The 15,546-nt window shown below is 36.3% G+C and overlaps 1 protein-coding gene across 8 annotated transcripts in view; it reads left to right on the top strand.

The window, feature by feature from the left end:
- Positions 1-15,546, top strand: part of IRAG1 (inositol 1,4,5-triphosphate receptor associated 1) — a 137,666-nt gene that overhangs the window by 80,573 nt on the left and 41,547 nt on the right. For 6 of the 8 annotated variants that reach the window (XM_043517439.1, XM_043517433.1, XM_043517437.1 and 3 more), the window contains 6 exons: positions 1,739-1,809; positions 4,254-4,427; positions 5,858-5,935; positions 6,629-6,678; positions 11,387-11,989; positions 14,987-15,065. In XM_043517439.1, the coding sequence (XP_043373374.1) occupies positions 1,739-1,809; positions 4,254-4,427; positions 5,858-5,935; positions 6,629-6,678; positions 11,387-11,989; positions 14,987-15,065 (1,055 nt within the window). The remainder of the gene's footprint in view (positions 1-1,738; positions 1,810-4,253; positions 4,428-5,857; positions 5,936-6,628; positions 6,679-11,386; positions 11,990-14,986; positions 15,066-15,546) is intronic. The other 2 variants (XM_043517436.1, XM_043517438.1) reach the window with 1 other exon arrangement.

Here is a 15,546-nt window from a genome sequence, read left to right as displayed (position 1 = left end):
GACACATTTGTTAGATGCACTCTTATTTCCAGTCTTGTGTACATTATCTTCAGTATTGAATAAATTATTAAAACTTACACCATTATAACTATCAACATCAATAACTACTATTGTGTATAGTTTCATTACCATATGCATTGTGGGAAAGCTTGTATCACTGCAGATTCCCCAGTGCAAGCCATTATTTAGTAAACTTGTGTTGGCAATAAAGGAAATAGTCTTATTTCTTATTATCAAAGTGTGGGAAATCTTCAAAATACTGGCAAAACCATTTGAGTTTTCTTTTAAAGAATTTGAGTTGGCTGGTAACCTGAGTGAGACCACATTCATTTCAAAATAGCCATCAAACAGTTAACAAATGGTAATAGCTCTATGTAACAGATCTTTGAACTCATGAAATGGAAGAGATAAATTCCAGATTCTGGCCCCAGTTCAACACATTTTCATGCTAAACTTCAAACACATCAATAATACCGTCACTATTCAGCAAAGCACTTAAACATTGAGGTCAATGGGATGTATGTACTACTTAAAGTTAAGCACATGCTTAAATACTTTGTTGAACAGGGATAGGATTATCAATATGATTAAAGATAAGTATGTCTTTACATCTTTGCTGAATCAGGACCATTATTATCAATCCTTTGAGCTACCCAGTTCCTCATCTTGACGTAGCTTAATATCTATTTAAAGGTTTCAGAGTAGCAGCCGTGTTAGTCTGTATTCTCAAAAAGAAAAGGAGTACTTGTGGCACCTTAGAGACTAACAAATTTATTAGAGCATAAGCTTTCGTGAGCTACAGCTCACTTCATCGGATGCATTTGGTGGAAAAAACAGTTTTCCACCAAATGCATCCGATGAAGTGAGCTGTAGCTCACGAAAGCTTATGCTCTAATAAATTTGTTAGTCTCTAAGGTGCCACAAGTACTCCTTTTCTTTTTATCTATTTAAAATAATTCTTTTTTTTTAATCTCAGAGAAAACAAACAATCATAACAAATTATCAGTTTACACACATTGGAAAGTATTTCTTGCCATGAACCACATTAAATCAGTCTTAGATCATGACACTGAACTTAAAAGGTGCAGCTTATGTTGAAAAATAGTGGAAACGTTTATGGAATTCAAGTTTGTTGGTAAAAGTCAAAACTTCCACCAGTTGAGAGTAATTTTTGCAATACACTGCTTCCTTAATTTCTCCCTTATACCAGAGGAAACTCAGCAAAACAAGAATTTTTGGGGGGGGGAGGTCTAACCCAACTCCGATTTAAGTCAAAGGGAATCTTTTCATTGATTTTTAATTGGATCGACCTTTACTGAAAAGAATCAGCTACGTAAACACTTTTCAATAAAGCAAGTTCAGAACTTTGAAGAGAGGGTGTTTGCCTGTCTTCTCCCAGATTTTGGAAAACTTAAAATGTCTAAAATATAAAATTTGTATAATTAACTTTTATGGGAAAAATAATACAAACCTTTATCATCTTGAGCATACTGCTTCTTTTTTCTTTCTTTTTTTTACATTCTGAGACAAATAGTTAATTGGATATCAAATTGTGATTGGGGAAAGAGGGAAAGGGAAAGTTAGTTATTTTTATAATGTGTTTTTCCAAAAGGCATACCAGTAAATTAGAAAATGTTATTTTTGTAGAAATTTCTGTCAGTGAATATATATGATAAAAGCATTATTTTAATTTCTTCCTTGTTGCTTACTGCTATGTTTTGTTTTGTTTTTTCTCTAGACCACATAATCCTTACTTGAGACATTCTAACCGACACACTAGGACTTCTGTTACTTCACTGACTTCAGTTGGTAAGAAATAGTTCTGTTAATGTTAATATTTTCTTCCCCAAAACAAAATCTGACATGTGCAAATACAATTTAAATAGATCTCCACTGGAATAGCATAGTATATTGACTTCAGTGGAACCACCCCAATATACATCAGTGGAGAATCTGACCCCCAGAAATTAGAATGACTGTATAATGCCCTCTTCTGTATACACTGAGTATAATGTATGCCCAGAAAATACTTGATGGTATAGCAGGATAAATTATCACCCTGAGTTTAAGATGTCTGCATTGCAAGTGCTGAATAATACACAGAATACACACATGAGCAGAACTAGGGAAATGTATATCTTCTAGCACCTCAAAATACAGTAATAAAATAAAATAGAGTTTACTTCTTTTTTTATAAGGCTGGAGATATATCTTCTTAGAAACTCCTGTTTTGTGAAAATTATTGTACAGTAGTTCTATTTTTTCATTCCTTGTGCAGAATCAGATATCAAATTAAAAGGGAAAAAAACTTCATGAACAGTTATCTGTCAAAATATTCAGGTCAATTAAGGTATCAGCTACTTAAACATTTAATGAAAATTAGCACATTCTTTAGGGAGAGATTTTGATGCCCTGCCTTGCAATGAGTACCTTACTCCATGAAGAGTACCATTGACTTCAGTGTGGCTACTTATGGAATAATGTATTTACTCAGTAGGAATAAAGGTGATAGAATCTGACCATTATTATACGTATGTGCATTTGGCAAACTTCCCAAAGTTTCGAGATGAAATGCTGGCCCTACTGAAGTCAGTGACAAAACTTCCATTGACTTCAATAGGACCAGGATTTTATCCCATGTCTGTTTGTATCTGGATTGTTGCTGCAGACCCATCTCTATTTAGAACATCCTTCCTTTGCCAGTACAAAATGTACGGAATTATAGGCATGATTACACTAAAGTATGAAAAGATAAAGGAATAAACAGACATGAGCTACTATCTAAAGAAGGAAAGAAAGAAAAACTTCAGAAGTCCAGATCCAATTACACAACAGACAAAATGGTTTATGTAAAATTAAGTTTATGTATTGAAATACATTAAAAATGTTTCATTCTTATTGTACTTTAATAGTCAAGATTCTGGTTTGATGTTTTCAGTTTATTTTATAGATTATATTAAAATGATGAGTATATGATTTCATTAATAAAAATCCTAACAATTTATTTAGGCAGATTTGTTTTTCTAAAGCTATGTTTGAAGCTGTTTTTAAAATAGCATGGTATATGGTATGTGGTGGCTCAAAACATTTGAAGTCAGACATAATCAAATATGTGAGAAAGCAAGCAAACTATGGCACTACTGAAATTAAACTTCAAAATGCCTAGAAAACTAAGTGGTCTTGAAAACCGTGTACCATATATAATAGACCTACATGCTAGCTAGATCAACAGCAGCACCCAAGTCATGCATACATTGTGAGATGCCATTATTTGGTGAGAAAATGAGAATGCTGAACTAAGAAAATGAGAATTGTTTGGTGAGAAGTCAGTTCCCTTACTCTCTTTTTAAAAGATAACTGAGGGCCTGATCCAAAGCGCTTGAAGTCAATGGGAGTCTTTTCACTTACCATAATGGACTTTGGATCAGGCCCACTGAGGTGGATTTTTGACAAGACCCTAGGGTAAAATGTTCAAAAGCACCACTTAGTTCCAAAAGTGACTTAGGCTCCTAGATGCCTTAAGTCACTTTTGAAAATGGGACATAAGTTTCTAAGTTACCAAGTGGTTTTGAAAATTTAGTATGAAGCTACATGAAAAGCCAATTTTTAAATAGAAGAGGAACAATTGTAGACCCTATTGATCAAATTTTCAAAACCAGCTTCTAAAATTATAGTCACAGTTACAGATGGTCAAATATTTGCACACGCAAAATTCTGGCCCCAATCTGCAAACCGGCCAATAGAGCTACTCATGTGCTTAAAGTTAAGTATGCACTTCCTTTCCCAAGGATGTTTGTGGGACTTTGTGCTTGAAAAATTTTACAGGCAGAAACTTTCACAAAAAATAGTTTGTAACAGAAATGCTGACCGTATTAGCTAACACAGGGATAGTGCCACGGTCATTTTTATAAATAAGGAAAATCAATCTTAGAAATAAATAAAAGGGTGGGTGGTATATAGAAAACCAAGTTTTATGTTAAGGTAGCTATTTAAGGTGAGCACCTGCACCTCCAATGATTTCATTTGACAGGAGATCATCAAGATCTTTTAGGATTTGTCCCTAAATCAGGGGGGACAGCACCACTGCAAAGTGATGTTAAATGTGATTGGTTAGTGAATATGAGTTGATAGCTCAATTATAGGTATATTTTAAACCATATGATATGCGCACATGATTTTTTAGTAATATGCAACAAATTATCTAGAGACAGGGTTATACTATACAGATCTAAGTCACGTGCTTTGCTACTGAGACAATACAGGTCAGGTGATTGATCTGGTAAATGGCCAACTGCCAGATGTCAAAATCTCAGATGAAGATAAAAAGAAGAATCTTGAGTTACTAGAAGAAGCAAAGAGAGTGAGTGAGAGGTTCCTAATGCGCAGAGGCAGAAAATCAAGAAGCAGTCTTCCTGAGTCTCCCACGGGTAGGTGCAAGATGTGAAAATAACATACTACATAGAAATCCAGAAGTTTGCAAATGTATAAGGCACATGTTCAACATGACCCATGCACATAGTTTGTAGTTATTAATCTCCCTGAGGATATTTCTCTCTAACTGTCTTCAAAGCTGAGTAGAATGCCTTTCCAGTCAGCTAGTCTAGAGCTGGCACACACTTTTTGTGCAGAGAGTTTTCCCACTCAAAATACAAAATTCTACATGGGAAGATGTCCATTTTTATTAGATTTTTCCCCCACAGGAAATATGTAAATAAAAATTTGTTTTTTAATCCATAGTTCTAAACTAAATTAAAATTGTGTTGACTTAAAAAGTTGTTTTATTTCATTTTTTGGTTTAAAAATGAAGACATTTTATGCTGGAATGTCAATTTGAAATGACACTTTTTTTTCCAACTTAACATTTTTTTGGAAAACTGAAACAAAATGATACTTTAAAGGAAATAAAGTGAAAATTATGGTTTCATTTTCACTTGTCAATTTGAAACCAAACATTTTGTTTAGAATTGTTTGAAACTTTCTGGGAAAAAACAAAATTTTTTTCTTTCATTCAGAATTCCTGTTGGCAATATTTTGGTTTTCTAACCAACTGTAAGCTCATTGTGATTTTTTTTCACTAGTTTCCTTTGTGGGTTTATATATATAATATGTGTGTGTGTGTAAGATGATATTTCTGATACCCCTTTTACCATCATTTTTTTTTTGGAATTGCTTGTCTTTTTTTGGGTCATTGAAGCCATAACCCATTATTGTTGTTGTTATTTTAACTGTTTTTTCTTATTGGCCTGATGCTGCAAACAGGTGGGCACATGTAAGGGCATTGATCTTAGAAAAATATGCTGTAGCACAATGGGGCTAAGGTCAAATATTTTGTCACAAAATGTTCTTCAGGGCCTTCAAACCCAACCAGTCTGTGATCCACAAATTATTGCAAGGTATAACCAGGAGTCGCAGAAGCAGCTTGCTGCTTGCTTCCATTGTGGGTTCTGGCCCTTTTCAGTTCACACTGTGTACAAATTCCCAAGTCCTCACTCCTGTACATCCACTTCCCTGTGTTGCAGTGCAGACAGCCCCTACAGGTGACCCACAAATGCAATAGAAATGCAGCATCAGAGGATCATATTTAGCCCATTCAGGAAGTAGCCTGTTTGTTTCTCAATACAAGTTGTTTATATTTTTAGAAACTAGTTCCCATTTCCCCAAAATGTTTTTAGCAATCTGAAATAATTTGTTGAGACTTGGAAATGCTCTGGCCATGAACATTACCATCAGATGACTATGCTACCCCACTGTCTGTTGGGGTGTTTAAACCTGAGCAGGAAGCTTAGAAACCACAAGCCAAGTTAAAAAAAAATTACCTAATGCTTTCTTTTTCTTTTTTTTCCCTGTTTTAATGAAGCTGTTTCCCCTACACTTAGTCCAAGGGTTTCACCTGTACCAGCTCAGAGCAACTCTCTCACTTTTCCAATCCCAACAGGTAAAGTTATCTGTAGATGTTCAAATTTAAACTATTTTACAAAGCCGGGGGGGGGAGAGGGATGCCCATTAGGCTACATTTCCATCCATTGAAAACTAGCCAGGATTCATAAATTCACAAGTCTCTGTCCTTGAAAATGATGTTTGTGAATACCCACAATACGTTGGTATGTATGCAGCATTGTTGTAGCCGTGTCAGTCCCAGAATACTAGAGAGACCAGGTGGGTGAGGTAATATCTTTTATAGAACCAACTTCTGTTGCAGAGACAATCTTTCAAGTTCTCACAGAGCTCTTCTTCAGGTGTGGGAAACTTATTCAGAGTGTCAAAACTAAATACAAGATGGAACAGATATAGTAAGACCGTTATTTTGTCCTTATTCCTAGGTTATATGTCCTGTATTTTATTGTCCTTCTCAACTGTGAAGCTTTGCTATAATAATTAATGTTCTATTCCTACTGCAGTAAAATAGGCATTTGTTTATTATTATTATAGTTTATTATTTCCACTTTAAGCTACAACTTTATGAATTCTAATATCTAAGTGGGAAATGTTCAGGGTTGTGCCTTTGAAACTCTCTACCTCAATTATCTTGAGGGTGGGTGGGTGGGTGGGACTGGGTGTTGTTGAAATATAATAAACAAAAAATAAAAAAGCAGGAGATTCTCTCATCATATATTTTTTACTATTCTAGGGTCTGATATATGTATAGCCACGGGTGTTGGGTCAGTGTCTCCACTGCAGGTAAGACTGAGTTACAGGTGCTGGCTGTGGTATACTGTAATTACAATAATACAACTTTACACTGTCCTATTACTCTCTAAGAATAATATGATGCTTTCAGTAGCAGTCTCTATACCAAAAGTAGCAAAAGTTAGGGCTAAAGATACATCTTTTATTTAGGTTATGATAAGCTTAATGAGCTGACTTTGAAAGCCAATTACACACAACATAATGACAGTTCTCTGAAACATCATGGAGAAGTGGAGAGCCACTGGAAGATTAGAAAAGATCTAATGTGTTCCTGATTTAGAAAAAAGGACAGAGGCATAATCTTGGTAGTTACCAGTCCATAAATGTAATTTCTACTTCAAATAAAGTAATGCAACAAATATTAAGAGATTAAAATATCATCCCTGAACATCTATTAAATGCAGAATTAAATGCAATAGGTGTCATGTGTCTGTCAAAAAAATTAAAAAGAAGTCTTACAAGACAAATGACTTATTTTTTTCTTTTTTGCTAGAATAACAAAATTATGAAAGAGGATGAAGGGCAAGCAGCAGAATTAAGCATTTGATACAGTGTCTTACAAACTCTTACCCTTGAAATTAAACTCAGGTTGGCTCAGATAAGAATACTGTTGTGTGGCTTTGAAACTGAGTGAAAAATCTTAATCAAAGTGAAATGAGATACAGCACTGAACTGAGAGGCCAGGAGGGGTCTACTGCAGTACTGGAGAGAAAAGATTGCTTCTAGCCTTAGAATCTAATATTGTGAAAATTTATGTTCCTGTTTATACACATGAGTATTTCCATTGATTTTTAACTGAGCTACTTATGTGAGGAAAATTTAGAATATATATGACTTGAGTGTTGCAGAATCAGGGTCATAGTTAACATTTAGAACCATAATGTAACCCCACCTAATGCAGCCATGCAAGGGAATAAAAGGAAATAAGATTCCCACCTCCACACATACACATGACCCTGCACATCTGAATTTGTGTTCCCTGCATCTCCGCATTAGTGCTCCTTACCTCAGTAAAGAAAGGATGGGGTGCATGCCCCATACTTCCTCCATCCCTTCTCTCCTACAGGCATATGAGTAAGGAATATGCAGATCCCTGGCTCTGACCCCCAACACACAGGCCAACAGAGTTGGCAGGTGCTGGGAGGGGTGAGGAAGAATGTGCACCAAGTAAAGGAGTGGTGCAAATCATTTCTCCCTGTGAACTAGAGGCGAGTAAGGAAGAATCTGTGTTTACTGTGACAGTTCCTTCTCATGCATCAACTGGAACATTGGGCAAAGGCGCGGTCTAGCCTTTTGCAGTCAGAAGGAGAGAGTAAACACCATGTTAAAGAAATTTTCCAATTAGGCGGAGTTGCAATTATCAGTAAACAGAGAAATAACAGAAAGGGACCCAGAGAGATTAGAAACACAGGGAGAAAATGAGATAATGTGATTTAATTTAGGAAATATAAAGGCTCATATACTGGTGGTGGGGAAAAAATGGGAATCAATCTCTATTCAAGCCTCAATTAATTGTATCCAGTTTGCAAATTAATTCCAATTCAGCAGTCTCTCGTGGGAGTCTGTTTTTGAAGTTTTTTTGTTGAAGAATAGCCACTCTTAGGTCTGTAATCGAGTGACCAGAGAGATTGAAGTGTTCTCCGACTGGTTTTTGAATGTTATAATTCTTGACATCTGATTTGTGTCCATTTATTCTTTTACGTAGAGACTGTCCAGTTTGATCAATGTACATGGCAGAGGGGCATTGCTGGCACATGATGGCATATATCACATTGGTAGATGCGCAGGTGAACGAGCTTCTGATAGTGTGGCTGATGTGATTAGGCCCTATGATGGTGTCTCCTGAATAGATATGTGAACAGAGTTGGCAAAGGGCTTTGTTGCAAGGATAGGTTCCTGGGTTAGTGGTTCTGTTGTGTGGTGTACTTAGGCTTGAATAGAGACTGGGAGTGGATGGGTCATTACACAAAGTAAAACTATTTCCCCTTGTTTATCCCCCCACCCACCCCCCACTGTTCCTCAGACGTTCTTGTCAACTGCTGGAAATGGCCCACCTTGATTATCACTACAAAAGGTTTTCTTCCTTTCCCCCCACCTCCCGCTGGTAATAGCTCATCTTAAGTGATCGCTCTCCTTACAGTGTGTATGATAACACCCATTGTTTCATGTTCTCTGTGTATATAAATCATCTCCCCACTGTATTTCCCACTGAATGCATCCGATGAAGTGAGCTGTAGCCCACAAAAGCTTATGCTAAAATAAATTTGTTAGTCTTTAAGGTGCCACAAGTCCTCCTTTTCTTATTTTTTTGTGTGTGTGGTAGGCACTTTCCAAACACATAAAGAAATCTGCCCCTTAAAGCATACTATTGAAATAATTATTATTGTTATTTATTTAATCAATCACTTAATCTGGAGGTTTATCGCCAATATTGCTATCTTTAATTTCCTCTAAACATCATGAACAATATTAATGTCATGTTTTCTCTGGAAAATATCCTAGGAGCACTAAAAATCTAGTGAAGTTCATGGCTATGATTAGATTCCATAGCATAGAAAACATTAAACATTTTTGTCTGTCAGGTACAAGTCTACTTCCATGAAAGATGGGTAGTTCTCTTTGAATTAAAGAATCCCTATGTCTATGAAATGCACAGCAACCTTAAAGTTACTTCTATTCATTTTTTATATTCATAGATTCCAAAGCCAAAAGGGACCATTATGATCAAGTCTGAACTTCTGTATAACACAGGCAATAGGACTTCCCAAAAATAAGTCCTAGAGCATATCTTTCAGAAAAACAGACTTTTTTCTTTCAATATTTCTTTGATGTGGAAATAAGTATACAAATTCTAAAGCTCTAAATATTTTTGTTTGTCTATCTCAGTGATTGCATTGCACAAGGAGAAGGAAATAATAAAAGTTTAATAGAGCTAGGATCAACAGCACTTTTAAGTTTGTATATGTGACAAAGTTCCTCCTCTACCTTGGTGGGTCTTGCGCTTATTGGCGGATTTGCTCGCCTTGGACCTTCACAGCAGCCCTTAGTTTGGCGGTTTTCGTAAATCCACAGTCCAGGTCAACTCCTCCTGTGTCTGACCAGGAATTGGGAGGTTTGGGGAGAAGCCGGGCCCGCCCTCTACTCCGGGTTCCAGCCCAGGGCCCTGTGGAATGCAGCTGTGTAGAGTGCCTCCTGGAACAGCTGTGCGACAGCTACAACTCCCTGGGCTACTTCCCCATGGCCTCCTCCCAACACCTTCTTTATCCTCACCATAGGACCTTCCTCCTGGTGTCTGATAATGCTTGTACTCCTCAGTCCTCCAACAGTCCACGTTCTCACTCTCAGCTCCTAGCGCCTCTTGCTCCCAGATCCTTACACGTGCACCACAAACTGAAGTGAGCTCCTTTTTAAACCCAGGTGCCCTGATTAGCCTGCCTTAATCGATTCTAGCAGCTTCTTGATTGGCTGCAGGTGTTCTAATCAGCCTGTCTGTCTTAATTGTCTCCAAAAGATTCCTGATTGTTCTGGAACCTTCCCTATTACCTTACCCAGGGGAAAGGGAACTACTTAACCTGGGGCTAATATATCTGCCTTCTATTACTCTTCTGTAGCCATCTGGCCCGACCCTATCACAATTGCAATAAGCCTACTCTTTGGGCACTGGGAAAACTACTGCCATACTAATACCTTATGTCTGGAAAGTTGCTTAACAATTGTGTGTTTGCTTGCTTTGTTTTTAGCTGGGGAGGTTGTGCATGTAGGACAGTGCCTGTTTTAAATATGGATTTCTTTTAATATTAGGCATTAAAACATAAAATGAGTAAAGCAAACTAGTTTTCTCACCTGTGTTAGCAAAATCAAAACTGATGTACTCAATTCAGGCAGCCCAATGCCCACTTTGTCTTCATTCTTGCTCATAGTTCTGATTCTCACAGGCCTTGCCAGTCTGGGAGCAAGGGGCCATGCAAGGTTTAAAATAAAAAAGTGATATGAATTCATGGCAAGCCTTGGATTCTCCAGACATGGTTTAACTGGTTAAACTTGTTTAGGCTCTCCTTGCAAAGAGCACCAACAAATTTCTTGTGAAAATATCATTCATTGTAAACCAGATAGATTGACATGCCAGGAATATCTCTTCTGCTTCAGGTTTCAGAGTAGCAGCCGTGTTAGTCTGTATTCGCAAAAAGAAAAGGAGTACTTGTGGCACCTTAGAGACTAACACATTTATTTGAGCATAAGCTTCTGTGAAAGCTTATGCTCAAATAAATTTGTTAGTCTCTAAGGTGCCACAAGTACTCCTTTTCTTCTGCTTCAATGTAAGTTTACTTGTTTGACACATTTATGGGCCTCATTCTGCAGCCCTTACTCAGGCAAATCTTACACTGAAGTCAACAGGGAGTTTTGCCTGATGTAAGGTTAGCTGCATTGGACCCTGGAAGTGGGGGTGTGATTTTTTTTTTCAAAGGCACAAATGAGAGGTGCCCATCTCCCATTGATCATCAACGTGCCTGCAACCACCTACCTGCTTTCTGTGTCTTTCAAAATCTCCCCTACTCTCTCCTCTACAATGAAGCATTTATAAGCAAATGGCAGTGAAAGCGGAAGTGTTCCTTTACAATGCAATCCAGGTCTCCCCCACCTACTCCCCCCCCCCACACACAGTGTTTCCATATCTTTTATACATATCCTTTTCTTTCAGAATGTCACAAAAGGTTTAACCGATCGAAAGCAGAATGATCAGAGGAAGGTTTCTCAGGGAAGGTTGGTTCCTCGTTCCACTAGTTTTGAAAACTCCAAAGAGAAACTCTCTGCACAAAAAGAAAACTTTGATCCACTTACACGTATGGATAATTTACCCAAATCCTCCCCTTCAGGCAGTGACGCTGGCAAAACTTCTCTTAACACAAGCACAAACAGCTGTGAAAATGAACATGGAAAACCATTACTTAAGAAATCAGAAGAAAATGACTTTCCTTTAAGAATGTATCGACAAGGACCAGGCATAGGTACTATGGACCGAAAATTAAAAAGTTCTGTACCAGAACTGACGGACCCTAAAGTTACCTGTAAAACAGAACTTAAAGGATCTGGAACACGCCCTCCTCTATTACGAGCTGTATCGTGGGATAGCATAGAACCTGGACATCAAGAAAAGGCACCTTTTAAATTACCACCTGAAGAAGATAAAAGCTTTGCCATTAGTAATAAATCCAGCAATAAATTGAATAAAACGTTAACGTTCAAAGACCTCCAAATACAAGTTCAACCAGTTCGAATGCAGAAATTGACAAAGCTCAGAGAGGTGAGTTTCTGGACATAAATAGTATTATGTAGCGTTACACTAAGTTACATAATGTTGCAATATCCTATATGTGACCTACTGTGTTTATACATCACAAAACTATAAATTAATACTTATTAAAGTGCTACACTGTAGTAGACTAGGCAAAAATAATTTTGTAGATGGAATTGAGGAGATTGGATAGTGAAATATAAGAAAACAGATTTTTTTCATTTTTTCTATTTCTCATAAGAGACCATGCAGACTAGACTCTTTTGATTCCATTATTGTTCATCTAACTGTGCATTTCCTAAGTCTTACATAGTAAAAACTTATTAAAATATATGCAGTTGTTATTCTGGGCTCTGAGCTCTCTGAGATTTATGTTCTTGACTGGTTACAAAAGGCTTTGGATGTGAAACACAGTTCAGTACTAATGGAACATGCGTAGCTAAAACTTAAGCCATTACATTTAGAAAATTGAGTCCTAATCTGAAGCCCATCTGAAGTCAATGAAAGGTGGACTTTGGATCAGGCCCTTATCGAGAATACTGTTAGTGGTATTCCTAAATAATTCCTAAATAATAATGCTGTCCTCGGGAGCAAAAAAATCTTACTGCGTTATAGGTGAAACCACGTAATATCGAACTTGCTTTGATCCACCGGACTGTTCAGTGCCCCCTCCCCCCCGAGCGCTGCTTTACCATGTTATATCCGAATTCGTGTTATATCAGGTCGCGTTATATCGGGGTAGGAGTGTAGTTCTACTGATAAAGTGGCTTCAGTGCACTGCACACAATGTTTATCATTTGGACCAGAAAATCAAACTACAAAAAGCAGCATTTTGTTAGGCTCGGTGTGTTTCACATTTTCTTATTTTATCACTATTTTTATAATTACAAGAAAGCTTATGCTTAAGTCATGGAAAGAATTACAGCAAAGTTAACATAGTATTGTGTTTTTATTTTTCCATTTCTATTTATTGAATAAGTAGCTTTAAAATTCCTTTCCACTGGTGTATTCTTGTTCTCAGTTCCATAGAAACTGCAAGCTCTTCACAACACACATGCTGCTGTTACATACACATTTCTTGGTTCCCAGAAACCATCTTATGGAAGAAAAATTATCACATGGCTGTATGAGAAACATTACTTGTTTCCCTCTATTTAATATAAAGGTGAACATAACACATAGTACAATGGTATTTCAGTTTCAGATATAGTGCATTATATGTAAACAGGAAGAAGCTGATTAACTGTCTTGTCATTTTAAGTAATATTTGGGAGTGAAATAATCTACTTTAATCTCTAAGGAGAGATTTAGATAAAAGCTCTCCTTCCTGAGGATATATCAACAAACCTTATGCAAAAAAATAAATTATTTAGGAGTGTTACTTCTGCTTATGCACTTCCTTTTCTTCTCTGTGCTATATTTTTCTGCTCCTTCCAGAATTTCTCCCTCAAAACAAGATACTCTCTGACTTTATATGTTAATAGAATTTGGTATGTGTGGACTGAGAACTGTATATGGACCTAAGGTCCAACTAAAGTTTAGACACGGTTACTGTACTTCATTAAAGTCTGACTCTGCCCTGGTATACTCCTTCATGTCTCTCACTGGAGTCAATGGTATCTTATTTGTCCTTATTGTATCTTATTTGTCTTTTTTTTTTTTTAAAAAAAAGGTCACTTTTGTTTAGTTCTGTTGAACATATTTGAATCTCTGTAAAGAAAATAGTAATTTTTAAAGGGTTTTGGCCTTTGATCTAAACCTTGGCTTACAAGATATAATGGAGATTAAAAAAAAAAGGAAATTGCACTTCTTCAGATAAACTTTTACGTCTAAAAATTAATCTGCTTGATAATTGTATGTGTTTTAGCATCAAAGTACTTTTTAAAGTGATAATCCACCCACGAACATTAGCAAACTGATACATATGTATTGCAAAGAAGAACCCTTGAATTAAAAAGCAGTAAATCTTTCACTAGAGCTGAAAGAAACCCTTCACTGATTCTTAATTACAATGACACAACCAAGATATCTTCTTGCAAGCCTCCAGCCAATTATATGCAAGATAAACACAGTGCTGATATAAAAGAGAATATCAGATTTTAAAGTAGGTTATTTAACTCCACAGTATTAGTCCTGTTTTTCTTGTTTAAGATATAGAATTATGTACTGGAAAAACAATTTCTTTCAATAAGCACTCCAATCATAGGAATGCCATAGAGATTCCTAAAAATAAATAATAAATTTATAAGCAACAGAATCAGTAACTGAAATCAGGAAATTAACACTTACAATATGTGGCAAAATTCAAGTTAAAAGAGATTAATCTTTAGGTTTAACAAGGAACCTTTTTTAGCAAAGGACCATGTTTATGACTTATAAATACACTTAAGAGAAGAATGTTATCTAAATTTATTTTTTGCAAAATTTAATCCCCTCTCTGCTTGGGAGCATAGTGGCACCATAGACTGCAATAACAGTGAGAAGCATTAGCTTGCAGTAATAACATAGAAGGGGTTTTGTGAAGAATTCCTAGTGGATAAGTAGGCTAAGTGACAGCCACTTGAATTCCTTTTCTGCATTTTGCCTTCTCTCCTTCCTGGGATCAGTTTTACATTGAATTATTGTAGCAGTAACAATATCTAGAACTTTTTATTTTTCCTCCACTTGCGTAGAGAGAAATTGACCTTCAGAAATGAGAGAAATAAATGCCTTTTGCAAATCCCTATAGGCATTGAGCAACTACAGGGATGACCATAAATCTACACTGAAGATTCATTAGTTTGGAGACTTTACTAAATAAAATGGGTTGAAGTGTTTCATACCTGAGTTATTGAGTCATACAATTTAATACGTGACTACAATTAATTCCTTTTGCATACTTCATATATATATGTACATACATGTATTTCAGAAATACAATGTTGACCTTAGTTTTCACAGTGCTGTGATATTTAAATTGAAACATCTAATTATTCTGTTTAGAAATATTTCAATTTTTCTCAACAGGAGCATATTCTGATGCGAAATCAAAACTTAGTTGGACTTAAACTGCCTGAACTCAGTGAAGCAGCTGAACATGAAAGAGGTGCAATATCATCAAGCTGGAAGAAATACTTGTTTATTTCACACAGTCTTTTTATCCAAAGAATGTAAAAGGAAATGATCTTTAGTTACTGTACTGTCAGTACATTCTCAAAACATAACAGTAAATGGGGAATCATCTAACTGGTGTGTTTCTAATGTGGTCTCTCCGGATCAGTTAGTGGCCCTATGCTATTTAATTTTTTTTTATCAATGATCTGGAGGAAAACACAAAATAATTGCTGACAAAGTTTACAAATGACACATATGTAGTGTAAATGATTAAGAGAACAGGTCACTGATACAGAGCAATCCGAAATGCTTCGTAAGCTGGGCACAAGCAAACAATATGCATTTCAATATGCCCAAATTAAAGTCATACATCTAGGAACAAAGAATGCAGTCTATATTTACAGGATGAGGGACTCTGTTCTAGGAAGCAGTGACTCTGAAAAGGATTTTGAGGTCATGGTGTATAACTTGCT

This window comes from Dermochelys coriacea, chromosome 6, assembly GCF_009764565.3.
Source record: "Dermochelys coriacea isolate rDerCor1 chromosome 6, rDerCor1.pri.v4, whole genome shotgun sequence".
NCBI classification, from domain to species: domain Eukaryota; kingdom Metazoa; phylum Chordata; order Testudines; family Dermochelyidae; genus Dermochelys; species Dermochelys coriacea.
This window is presented reverse-complemented; position numbering and strand designations above follow the sequence as displayed.